Source organism: Oncorhynchus gorbuscha, linkage group LG10 (genome assembly GCF_021184085.1).
Source record: "Oncorhynchus gorbuscha isolate QuinsamMale2020 ecotype Even-year linkage group LG10, OgorEven_v1.0, whole genome shotgun sequence".
NCBI lineage: Eukaryota > Metazoa > Chordata > Actinopteri > Salmoniformes > Salmonidae > Oncorhynchus > Oncorhynchus gorbuscha.
The window spans coordinates 62,212,947-62,227,042 of NC_060182.1; the positions used below are offsets into that span (position 1 = coordinate 62,212,947).

At 46.5% G+C, this 14,096-nt stretch overlaps 1 protein-coding gene across 4 annotated transcripts in view; it reads right to left on the reverse strand.

Moving 5' to 3' along the window:
* The window catches only part of LOC124046328 (estrogen-related receptor gamma), a 307,265-nt gene that overhangs the window by 122,390 nt on the left and 170,779 nt on the right, over positions 1 to 14,096 (reverse strand). For all 4 annotated transcript variants that reach the window (XM_046366590.1, XM_046366588.1, XM_046366587.1 and 1 more), the window contains exon 2: positions 6,047 to 6,178. In XM_046366590.1, coding sequence (XP_046222546.1) covers positions 6,047 to 6,177 — 131 coding nt within the window. In that variant the 5' untranslated portion in view covers position 6,178. The remainder of the gene's footprint in view (positions 1 to 6,046; positions 6,179 to 14,096) is intronic.

Here is a 14,096-nt window from a genome sequence, read left to right on the forward strand (position 1 = left end):
CACAACCACTAACCCTAGCCACATTCCAACCACAACCACAACCACTAACCCTAGCCACATTCCAACCACAACCACTAACCCTAGCCACATTGTAAACACAACCACAACCACTAACCCTAGCCACATTCCAACCACAACCACAACCACTAACCCTAGCCACATTCCAACCACAACCACTAACCCTAGCCACATTGTAAACACAACCACAACCACTAACCCTAGCCACATTCCAACCACAACCACTAACCCTAGCCACATTCCAACCACAACCACTAACCCTAGCCACATTGTAAACACAACCACTAACCCTAGCCACATTGTAAACACAACCACAACCACTAACCCTAGCCACATTGTAAACACAACCACTAACCCTAGCCACATTGTAAACACAACCACAACCACTAACCCTAGCCACATTGTAAACACAACCACTAACCCTAGCCACATTGTAAACACAACCACAACCACTAACCCTAGCCACATTGTAAACACAACCACTAACCCTAGCCACATTGTAAACACAACCACAACCACTAACCCTAGCCACATTGTAAACACAACCACTAACCCTAGCCACATTGTAAACACAACCACAACCACTAACCCTAGCCACATTGTAAACACAACCACAACCACTAACCCTAGCCACATTCCAACCACAACCACTAACCCTAGCCACATTCCAACCACAACCACTAACCCTAGCCACATTGTAAACACAACCACAACCACTAACCCTAGCCACATTCCAACCACAACCACTAACCCTAGCCACATTGTAAACACAACCACAACCACTAACCCTAGCCACATTCCAACCACAACCACTAACCCTAGCCACATTCCAACCACAACCACTAACCCTAGCCACATTCCAACCACAACCACTAACCCTAGCCACATTGTAAACACAACCACAACCACTAACCCTAGCCACATTCCAACCACAACCACAACCACTAACCCTAGCCACATTCCAACCACAACCACTAACCCTAGCCACATTGTAAACACAACCACAACCACTAACCCTAGCCACATTCCAACCACAACCACAACCACTAACCCTAGCCACATTCCAACCACAACCACTAACCCTAGCCACATTGTAAACACAACCACAACCACTAACCCTAGCCACATTCCAACCACAACCACTAACCCTAGCCACATTCCAACCACAACCACTAACCCTAGCCACATTGTAAACACAACCACTAACCCTAGCCACATTGTAAACACAACCACAACCACTAACCCTAGCCACATTGTAAACACAACCACTAACCCTAGCCACATTGTAAACACAACCACTAACCCTAGCCACATTGTAAACACACCCACTAACCCTAGCCACATTGTAAACACACCCACTAACCCTAGCCACATTGTAAACACACCCACTAACCCTAGCCACATTGTAAACACAACCACTAACCCTAGCCACATTGTAAACACACCCACTAACCCTAGCCACATTGTAAACACACCCACTAACCCTAGCCACATTGTAAACACACCCACTAACCCTAGCCACATTGTAAACACAACCACTAACCCTAGCCACATTGTAAACACACCCACTAACCCTAGCCACATTGTAAACACACCCACTAACCCTAGCCACATTGTAAACACACCCACTAACCCTAGCCACATTCCAACCACAACCACTAACCCTAGCCACATTGTAAACACACCCACTAACCCTAGCCACATTGTAAACACACCCACTAACCCTAGCCACATTCCAACCACAACCACTAACCCTAGCCACATTGTAAACACACCCACTAACCCTAGCCACATTGTAAACACACCCACTAACCCTAGCCACATTCCAACCACAACCACTAACCCTAGCCACATTGTAAACACACCCACTAACCCTAGCCACATTGTAAACACACCCACTAACCCTAGCCACATTGTAAACACACCCACTAACCCTAGCCACATTGTAAACACACCCACTAACCCTAGCCACATTGTAAACACACCCACTAACCCTAGCCACATTGTAAACACACCCACTAACCCTAGCCACATTGTAAACACACCCACTAACCCTAGCCACATTGTAAACACACCCACTAACCCTAGCCACATTGTAAACACACCCACTAACCCTAGCCACATTGTAAACACACCCACTAACCCTAGCCACATTGTAAACACACCCACTAACCCTAGCCACATTGTAAACACACCCACTAACCCTAGCCACATTGTAAACACACCCACTAACCCTAGCCACATTGTAAACACACCCACTAACCCTAGCCACATTGTAAACACACCCACTAACCCTAGCCACATTGTAAACACACCCACTAACCCTAGCCACATTGTAAACACACCCACTAACCCTAGCCACATTGTAAACACACCCACTAACCCTAGCCACATTGTAAACACAACCACTAACCCTAGCCACATTGTAAACACACCCACTAACCCTAGCCACATTGTAAACACACCCACTAACCCTAGCCACATTGTAAACACACCCACTAACCCTAGCCACATTGTAAACACACCCACTAACCCTAGCCACATTGTAAACACAACCACTAACCCTAGCCACATTGTAAACACACCCACTAACCCTAGCCACATTGTAAACACACCCACTAACCCTAGCCACATTGTAAACACACCCACTAACCCTAGCCACATTGTAAACACACCCACTAACCCTAGCCACATTGTAAACACACCCACTAACCCTAGCCACATTGTAAACACACCCACTAACCCTAGCCACATTGTAAACACACCCACTAACCCTAGCCACATTGTAAACACAACCACTAACCCTAGCCACATTGTAAACACACCCACTAACCCTAGCCACATAAACACACCCACTAACCCTAGCCACATTGTAAACACACCCACTAACCCTAGCCACATTGTAAACACACCCACTAACCCTAGCCACATTGTAAACACAACCCACTAACCCTAGCCACATTGTAAACACACCCACTAACCCTAGCCACATTGTAAACACACCCACTAACCCTAGCCACATTGTAAACACACCCACTAACCCTAGCCACATTGTAAACACACCCACTAACCCTAGCCACATTGTAAACACACCCACTAACCCTAGCCACATTGTAAACACACCCACTAACCCTAGCCACATTGTAAACACACCCACTAACCCTAGCCACATTGTAAACACACCCACTAACCCTAGCCACATTGTAAACACACCCACTAACCCTAGCCACATTGTAAACACACCCACTAACCCTAGCCACATTGTAAACACACCCACTAACCCTAGCCACATTGTAAACACACCCACTAACCCTAGCCACATTGTAAACACACCCACTAACCCTAGCCACATTGTAAACACACCCACTAACCCTAGCCACATTGTAAACACACCCACTAACCCTAGCCACATTGTAAACACACCCACTAACCCTAGCCACATTGTAAACACACCCACTAACCCTAGCCACATTGTAAACACACCCACTAACCCTAGCCACATTGTAAACACACCCACTAACCCTAGCCACATTGTAAACACACCCACTAACCCTAGCCACATTGTAAACACACCCACTAACCCTAGCCACATTGTAAACACACCCACTAACCCTAGCCACATTGTAAACACACCCACTAACCCTAGCCACATTGTAAACACAACCACTAACCCTAGCCACATTGTAAACACACCCACTAACCCTAGCCACATTGTAAACACACCCACTAACCCTAGCCACATTGTAAACACACCCACTAACCCTAGCCACATTGTAAACACAACCACTAACCCTAGCCACATTGTAAACACAACCCCTACCCCTAACATTGTAAACACACCCACTAACCCTAGCCACATTGTAAACACACCCACTAACCCTAGCCACATTGTAAACACAACCACTAACCCTAGCCACATTGTAAACACAACCACTAACCCTAGCCACATTGTAAACACACCCACTAACCCTAGCCACATTGTAAACACACCCACTAACCCTAGCCACATTGTAAACACAACCACTAACCCTAGCCACATTGTAAACACAACCACTAACCCTAGCCACATTGTAAACACACCCACTAACCCTAGCCACATTGTAAACACAACCACTAACCCTAGCCACATTGTAAACACAACCACTAACCCTAGCCACATTGTAAACACAACCACTAACCCTAGCCACATTGTAAACACAACCACTAACCCTAGCCACATTGTAAACACAACCACTAACCCTAGCCACATTGTAAACACAACCACTAACCCTAGCCACATTGTAAACACACCCACTAACCCTAGCCACATTGTAAACACAACCACTAACCCTAGCCACATTGTAAACACACCCACTAACCCTAGCCACATTGTAAACACAACCACTAACCCTAGCCACATTGTAAACACACCCACTAACCCTAGCCACATTGTAAACACACCCACTAACCCTAGCCACATTGTAAACACACCCACTAACCCTAGCCACATTGTAAACACACCCACTAACCCTAGCCACATTGTAAACACACCCACTAACCCTAGCCACATTGTAAACACACCCACTAACCCTAGCCACATTGTAAACACAACCACTAACCCTAGCCACATTGTAAACACACCCACTAACCCTAGCCACATTGTAAACACACCCACTAACCCTAGCCACATTGTAAACACACCCACTAACCCTAGCCACATTGTAAACACACCCACTAACCCTAGCCACATTGTAAACACACCCACTAACCCTAGCCACATTGTAAACACAACCACTAACCCTAGCCACATTGTAAACACACCCACAGTCACTTTCTTACCACATTATAAGCACTTAAACGTCACATGAATTCATGTAACAAAGCATATCATCACTGCTGAAACAAATGAAACCAAAACATTGTAAAAATCACAGTGATGAGTAAGCAATACATTTCTATTTTAAATGCCCATTACCACCACGGGAAACAAAACAACACAACAACAAACAACCACTAAACAGGAGCAAGCCTACTGCTACACAACAACTAGCAACCCATTAAAGTGTCAACACAACTTAGTGTTGCTTCTGTACTGCTTCTAACCTCATCACAGACCCAGGGAGCATTCATGACGGGGCAATGTACTGAACGTAACAACAACATTCTACAACATTGTTCCTTTCTGAACGCAGCCCAGACCCTTTATCACTGTAACCTAAACCCACAGAAGGATAACCGCTATGATTCTGAATATCACAGGTCGGTTAGAGCGCAAGTATAGTCGTGCCCCCTACTTTTAAAAAGGCCTGGAGGGGTTGTGCTGTGGCAATACTGATAGCATTACAAACAAAGACATCACTCTCGCACACACACACACACACACACACACACACACACACACACACACACACACACACACACACACACACACACACACACACACACACACACACACACACACACACACACACACACACACACACACACACACACACACACACACACACACACACACACAAGCAGGTATGAAACAAACATATGTGCAGTACATACAGGCCTACATGACACACACACACCCACATACTCAAACACACAACACACAACACACATACACAAAAAACACATGTTATCTTAAAAAACAAATAAAGCTACCTGATCATGTTTTTAAATGTATATCAATGTTGAAGTATTTTGTCTGTAATGTCTTATTCGTTATATATGCCAGACCAGCTGTCGCCATCGGCGTCAGCTAACGGGGATTATCATTTTTTAAATTAAATCACATCAAATGATCTTCACACACAAACTAAGACATTCAGACATGGAAGAAACAGCAGTACTTTGAATTTGCTTTTGATGTGCGAGTGTGTGTGTGTGTGTGTGTGTGTGTGTGTGTGTGTGTGTGTGTGTGTGTGTGTGTGTGTGTGTGTGTGTGTGTGTGTGTGTGTGTGTGTGTGTGTGTGTGTGTGTGTGTGTGTGTGTGTGTGTGTGTGTGTGTGTGTGCGTGTGCGTGTGCGTGTGCGTGTGTGTGGCGTGTTTCCACTCTTACCTTGGGTTATAAAGTGCATGTGCGTCACGCATGTGAGTGGCATCGAGGTCGTAAGTCTGTTGCATTCTCCACGCGCTGCCACATTTGCCGTACTTATCTTCACTATTAACCTGGGCCTTTGATAAGTTCATTCTACAACACAGAGAATCACAGAGGGACAGGGGGTCAGATAAGAGGCCAGCAGTCTGGATTGGGGGTTACACAGAAACAGTAGGCCAGACACTTCATACACAGACAGTCAGCCTGTACATAATGTAGTATTATCAAACTGGAAGCCTGGAGATTCTAGGGAGTACACAGAAACAGTAGGCCAGACACTTCATACACAGACAGTCAGCCTGTACATAATGTAGTATTATCAAACTGGAAGCCTGGAGATTCTAGGGAGTACACAGAAACAGTAGGCCAGACACTTCATACACAGACAGTCAGCCTGTACATAATGTAGTATTATCAAACTGGAAGCCTGGAGATTCTAGGGAGTACACAGAAACAGTAGGCCTGACACTTCACACACAGAAATGGCTATAGAGGTGACCTGTGTAGTAAAAAGTCTTCCTGACGCTACCTTGAATCTATAGACCCTATAGAGATGCTACACACAGCGGGTACAGGCTGTACAATACAGTATTCACGCCATGGGGTCTGATATACGACAACGACAGACAGTGCTTACCGACACTTTGAATGGCCTGCAGCTACGGTAACGTTTACGGACATCTGCGACAGTCCGCACGGACAGAGGAGGCCTTTAAGGTAAATGTTTAACGGCAGTATTTAACGGACAGTGTTACCTGGGAGACGTGTGTGTGTGTGTGTGTGTGTGTGTGTGTGTGTGTGTGTGTGTGTGTGTGTGTGTGTGTGTGTGTGTGTGTGTGTGTGTGTGTGTGTGTGTGTGTGTGTGTGTGTGTGTGTGTGTGTGTGTGTGTGTGACATTAACAGAAGCCCTCCTGGACAGTTTTAATACGGTACCGGTATTACCAGTCTCAGGATAAAAAGCAAGGAAAGGGGAGGGACTAATAGCTGTCAATCAAAGCCCGCCTCTGCGTCAGGGAAGGATCTGTCTCCAGGGTGATAAGGTCACCCCTGGCAAGGGAATCAGAATCATCGTCCCCCCCAAAAAAAAATGGCAGATAGTCGAGAAGGTTTGACGTCATTTAGGGGAAACTGTGCGTGTGTGTTATTACATTTTCAGGTTCCCTACATTAAAAGAGAGAACACCGGGGAAGGATATTTAAACTAATAATAGGAAAAGCTTTATATTATGAGCTGGAAAAAATCATTCAATTCATTCAAAAGTAGAACGTTATCTCTAGTAATTTAACATTTAAGTCAACATCTTAATTTGGATAATCAAATCAGTGGGATGTGCATAAAATGCTGTTTTCTTTCCACCTCTCTTTCCATGTTATTCAGTCAAAATGTTTTAAAAATGTATTTCACCTTTATTTAACCAGGTAGGCCCAGTTGAGAACACCTTTATTTAACCAGGTAGGCCCAGTTGAGAACAAGTTCTCATTTACAACTGCGACCTGGCAATATGTGTTCATTTATTTCCATCATATAACGGTACTCTGTTGGTGAAATTCAAAATTACATCAATGCATTTAATTGTATATTATAATAAACATATATTATATTAAAACATGAGAGAATGTGATGTTTCCGTAATCCTCTAATTCTGTGTAATATGTTGTGTTGTGTATGCGGCTACCTCTGTGTGTGCAGCAATAATTACTGTAATCTTCTAATTCTGTGTAATATGTTGTGTTGTGTATGCGGCTACCTCTGTGTGTGCAGCAATAATTACTGTAATCTTCTAATTCTGTGTAATATGTTGTGTTGTGTATGCGGCTACCTCTGTGTGTGCAGCAATAATTACTGTAATCTTCTAATTCTGTGTAATATGTTGTGTTGTGTATGCGGCTACCTCTGTGTGTGCAGCAATAATTACTGTAATCTTCTAATTCTGTGTAATATGTTGTGTTGTGTATGCGGCTACCTCTGTGTGCGCAGCAATAATTACTGTAATCTTCTAATTCTGTGTAATATGTTGTGTTGTGTATGCGGCTACCTCTGTGTGCGCAGCAATGATTACTGTAATCTTCTAATTCTGTGTAATATGTTGTGTTGTGTATGCGGCTACCTCTGTGTGCGCAGCAATAATTACTGTAATCTTCTAATTCTGTGTAATATGTTGTGTTGTGTATGCGGCTACCTCTGTGTGCGCAGCAATAATTACTGTAATTTTCTAATTCTGTGTAATATGTTGTGTTGTGTATGCGGCTACCTCTGTGTGCGCAGCAATGATTACTGTAATCTTCTAATTCTGTGTAATATGTTGTGTTGTGTATGCAGCTACCTCTGTGTGTGCATCAATGATTACTGTAATCTTCTAATTCTGTGTAATATGTTGTGTTGTGTATGCGGCTACCTCTGTGTGTGCAGCAATAATTACTGTAATCTTCTAATTCTGTGTAATATGTTGTGTTGTGTATGCGGCTACCTCTGTGTGTGCAGCAATAATTACTGTAATCTTCTAATTCTGTGTAATATGTTGTGTTGTGTATGCGGCTACCTCTGTGTGTGCAGCAATAATTACTGTAATCTTCTAATTCTGTGTAATATGTTGTGTTGTGTATGCGGCTACCTCTGTGTGTGCAGCAATAATTACTGTAATCTTCTAATTCTGTGTAATATGTTGTGTTGTGTATGCGGCTACCTCTGTGTGCGCAGCAATAATTACTGCCAAAACATGGCCCTCTGTCACACACTGGTAAAGACATGTTTACCACACAAACACAGACACACCACTGTTTGTGTGTGTGTGTGTGTGTGTGTGTGTGTGTGTGTGTGTGTGTGTGTGTGTGTGTGTGTGTGTGTGTGTGTGTGTGTGTGTGTGTGTGTGTGTGTGTGTGTGTGTGTGTGTGTGTGTGTGTGTGTGTGTGTGTGTGTGTGTGTGTGTGTGTGTGTATCTGTGTCTGCAGGCATGTGTGTACAGTACTTGTTTCCATGCCTGGCATGTGTTTGTGGCTCTCCGTGCATGTCCGTGTGTATATGTGTGTGTACAGGGAGAGAACACTCAGTCCTGATGGAGGTGTGTGCGTGTGTGGGGGGTTGGGTAGGCCGGAAGGCTAGGGCTTAGTGGAAAAAGTCCTGTGTATGTAATGTGTTGCCTTCAGTTCCAGTTGAGAGAACAGGATGAATCGATACTGTGCAGACACGGCCGGCTCCAACACACGGCTATGGTCAAGCCCCAGTTCAGCTCTCTACTGTCGGGGCTCAGATCAATACAGCAGACATCGCATTCACTTACATTAGCAAAAAATGCTAAAATACCAGCGGGATTAGCACAGCATTGTTTTATTACGTTACGCTTTATGGCGTTATAATCGGATGGAGTGTTAAACCTTATACGTTCATAAAATATGAAGGGTTATTTAGGGAGAAAGGCTTTTCCTTCAGAGAGGAGTGGCAAGGCGTTTAGTATGCAACGTATATATATATATATATATACGGCCAAGCAGCAGCGTGACACAATATCAAAAGTAAACCTATTGCATTTTCTTAAATTGTACTTTTAGGATGAGAATTACACAAATGTCACGATATAATCAATGCATTTTTTCACATGAAATATAGGCAATTAAACAACAATTACTACTATTGGGACTCAAATAAATTCCTTCAAATAAAATATTTGTTTTAGTTAGAATCATGCAAACGCCTAATTCAAACATTCAAAACCACATTCACACTCCACCCTAGGCGCGAGTCAGTTAAACCACTAAAAATGAACAGCACAACGATCTACTCCCACACAAAGACAACAGAACCAGCTGAAGCCACTCCATTCATTCAGCCATTCCTTGGTGCTAGATATTGTGATAAGAGCTCTGAACAGAAGATGTTGTGAAACACAGGGCCCAGTGGAGATACACAGCACTTAGACAGACAGACAGACCTGACCGACACCTATACATAGATACAACACTACCATAGTACCAAAGAGAGAGAGAGAGAGAGAGAGAGAGAGAGAGAGAGAGAGAGAGAGAGAGAAAGAGAGAGAAGAGAGGAGAGAGAGAGAGAGAGAGAGAGAGAGAGAGAGAGAGAGAGAGAGAGAGAGAGAGAGAGAGAGACTGCAACTGCCATCTCAGCACTCTCAGAGTCCACGGAGGAGAAGAGGGAGAAAACAAACTGAGGTGATAAAACAGAGGGGTGGAAGAGGGGGAGGTGTGGGCCCTTAGGAGAAGCATGTCAGGTACTAACCAAGTCTTGACCCAGCCAAGAAACGACAGATGTAGGCCTACACAAGTTATCCAGAACTAACATTACACAGTACATGGAGAATTTGATAAACGAGTCAGAAGGTTGGTATATTCAGAACATGTCATATTAGCTCATAACGATAATGGACAATGATCATGTACGGCTGTAATATTTCCTGATTTTGAAAACAAAACCCACATCATTATTTCAGGAAGAACGATCAACTTACACAAATAAATGCTTGAAAACCATCATTTGACAACTAAAACAACAGACACATTTTGTATTTAAAATAAGGTACATAAAAGGAGATGGGATTGGAGGAGAGGAGAGTAGGAGAGAACAGGAGGAGAGGAGAGGAGAGTAGGAGAGAACAGGAGGAGAGGAGAGGAGAGTAGGAGAGAACAGGAGGAGAGGAGAGGAGAGTAGGAGAGAACAGGAGGAGAGGAGAGGAGAGTAGGAGAGAACAGGAGGAGAGGAGAGGAGAGTAGGAGAGAACAGGAGGAGAGGAGAGGAGAGTAGGAGAGAACAGGAGGAGAGGAGAGGAGAGTAGGAGAGAACAGGAGGAGAGGAGAGGAGAGTAGGAGAGAACAGGAGGAGAGGAGAGGAGAGTAGGAGAGAACAGGAGCAGAGGAGAGGAGGAGAGAACAGGAGGAGAGTAGAGGAGAGTAGGAGAGAACAGGAGGAGAGGAGAGGAGAGTAGGAGAGAACAGGAGGAGAGGAGAGGAGAGTAGGAGAGAACAGGAGGAGAGGAGAGGAGAGTAGGAGAGAACAGGAGGAGAGGAGAGGAGAGTAGGAGAGAACAGGAGGAGAGGAGAGGAGAGTAGGAGAGAACAGGAGGAGAGGAGAGAGTAGAGAGGAGAGAACAGGAGCAGAGGAGAGGAGGAGAGAACAGGAGGAGAGTAGGAGGAGAGTAGGAGAGAACAGGAGGGAGAGGAGAGGAGAGTAGGAGAGAACAGGAGGAGAGGAGAGGAGAGTAGGAGAGAACAGGAGGAGAGGAGAGGAGAGTAGGAGAGAACAGGAGGAGAGGAGAGGAGAGGAGGAGGAGAGAACAGGAGGAGAGGAGAAGAGAGTAGGAGAGAACAGGAGGAGAGGAGAGGAGAGTAGGAGAGAACAGGAGGAGAGGAGAGGAGAGTAGGAGAGAACAGGAGGAGAGGAGAGTAGGAGAGAACAGGAGGAGAGGAGAGTAGGAGAGAACAGGAGGAGAGGGAGAGAGAGAGGAGAGAGAACAGGAGGAGAGGAGAGGAGAGTAGGAGAGAACAGGAGGAGAGGAGAGGAGAGTAGGAGAGAACAGGAGGAGAGGAGAGTAGGAGAGAACAGGAGGAGAGGAGAGGAGAGTAGGAGAGAACAGGAGGAGAGGAGAGTAGGAGAGAACAGGAGGAGAGGAGAGTAGGAGAGAACAGGAGGAGAGGAGAGGAGAGGAGGAGAGAACAGGAGGAGAGGAGAGGAGAGGAGAGTAGGAGAGAACAGGAGGAGAGGAGAAGAGAGTAGGAGAGAACAGGAGGAGAGGAGAGTCTGAGAGAACAGGAGGAGAGGAGAGTAGGAGAGAACAGGGGGAGAGGAGAGTAGGAGAGAACAGGAGGAGAGGAGAGGAGAGTAGGAGAGAACAGGAGGAGAGGAGAGGAGGAGAGTAGGAGAGAACAGGAGGAGAGGAGAGAACAGGAGGAGAGGAGAGTAGGAGAGTAGGAGAGAACAGGAGGAGAGGAGAGGAGGAGAGAACAGGAGGAGAGGAGAGGAGAGTAGGAGAGAACAGGAGGAGAGGAGAGGAGAGTAGGAGAGAACAGGAGGAGAGGAGAGTAGGAGAGAACAGGAGGAGAGGAGAGGAGAGTAGGAGAGAACAGGAGGAGAGGAGAGTAGGAGAGAACAGGAGGAGAGGAGAGTAGGAGAGAACAGGAGAGAGAGAGGAGGAGAGAGGAGAGAACAGGAGGAGAGGAGAAGAGAGGAGAGAGAGAGAACAGGAGGAGAGGAGAGTCTGAGAGAACAGGAGGAGAGGAGAGTAGGAGAGAACAGGGGAGAGGGAGAGTAGGAGAGAACAGGAGGAGAGGAGAGGAGAGGAGGAGAGAACAGGAGGAGAGAGGAGGAGGAGAGGAGGAGAGTAGGAGAGAACAGGAGGAGAGGAGAGAACAGGAGGAGAGGAGAGAGGAGAGTAGGAGAGAACAGGAGGAGGAGGGAGAGGAGGAGAGAACAGGAGGAGAGGAGAGAGAGAGAGTAGGAGAGAACAGGAGGAGAGGAGAGGAGGAGAGAGGGAGGAGAGGAGAGGAGAGAACAGGAGAGAACAGGAGGAGAGGAGAGTAGGAGAGAACAGGAGGAGAGGAGAGTAGGAGAGAACAGGAGGAGAGGAGAGGAGAGAGGAGAACAGGAGGAGAGGAGAGGAGAGTAGGAGAGAACAGGAGGAGAGGAGAGTAGGAGAGAACAGGAGGAGAGGAGAGTAGGAGAGAACAGGAGGAGAGGAGAGAGAGAGAGAGGAGAGAACAGGAGGAGAGGAGAGTAGGAGAGAACAGGAGGAGAGGAGAGTAGGAGAGAACAGGAGGAGAGGAGAGGAGAGTAGGAGAGAACAGGAGGAGAGGAGAAGAGAGTAGGAGAGAACAGGAGGAGAGGAGAGTCTGAGAGAACAGGAGGAGAGGAGAGTAGGAGAGAACAGGGGGAGAGGAGAGTAGGAGAGAACAGGAGGAGAGGAGAGGAGAGTAGGAGAGGAGAGGAGAGAACAGGAGGAGAGGAGAGGAGAGAGTAGGAGAGAACAGGAGGAGAGGAGAGAACAGGAGGAGAGGAGAGAGGAGAGTAGGAGAGAACAGGAGAGAGGAGAGTAGGAGAGAACAGGAGGAGAGGAGAGGAGGAGAGGAGAGTAGGAGAGAACAGGAGGAGAGGAGAGTAGAGAGTAGGAGAGAACAGGAGGAGAGGAGAGGAGAGTAGGAGAGAACAGGAGGAGAGGAGAGTAGGAGAGAACAGGAGGAGAGGAGAGTAGGAGAGAACAGGAGGAGAGGAGAGTAGGAGAGAACAGGAGGAGAGGAGAGTAGGAGAGAACAGGAGGAGAGGAGAGGAGAGTAGGAGAGAACAGGAGGAGAGAGAGAGAGTAGGAGAGAACAGGAGGAGAGGAGAGTAGGAGAGAACAGGAGGAGAGGAGAGTAGGAGAGAACAGGAGGAGGAGGAGAGGAGGAGAGAACAGGAGGAGAGGAGAGGAGAGGAGAGAACAGGAGGAGAGGAGAAGAGAGTAGGAGAGAACAGGAGGAGAGGAGAAGAGAGTAGGAGAGAACAGGAGGAGAGGAGAGTCTGAGAGAACAGGAGGAGAGGAGAGAAGGAGGAGAGAACAGGAGGAGAGTAGAGAGAACAGAGAGGAGGGAGAGAACAGGAGGAGAGGAGAGTAGGAGAGTAGGGAGAGAACAGGAGGAGAGGAGAGAACAGGAGAGAACAGGAGGAGAGGAGAACAGGAGGAGAGGAGAGTAGGAGAGAACAGGGAGGAGAGGAGAGGAGAGTAGGAGAGAACAGGAGGAGAGGAGAGTAGGAGAGAACAGGAGAGAACAGGAGGAGAGAACAGGAGGAGAGGAGAGAGGAGGAGAGAAACAGGAGGAGAGGAGAAGAGAGTAGGAGAGAACAGGAGGAGAGGAGAGTCTGAGAGAACAGGAGGAGAGGAGAGAGGAGAGAACAGGAGGAGAGGAGAGTAGGAGAGAACAGGAGGAGAGGAGAGTAGGAGAGTAGGAGAGAACAGGAGGAGAACAGGAGAGGAGGAGAGTAGGAGAGAACAGGAGGAGAGGAGAGGAGAGTAGGAGAGAACAGGAGGAGAGGA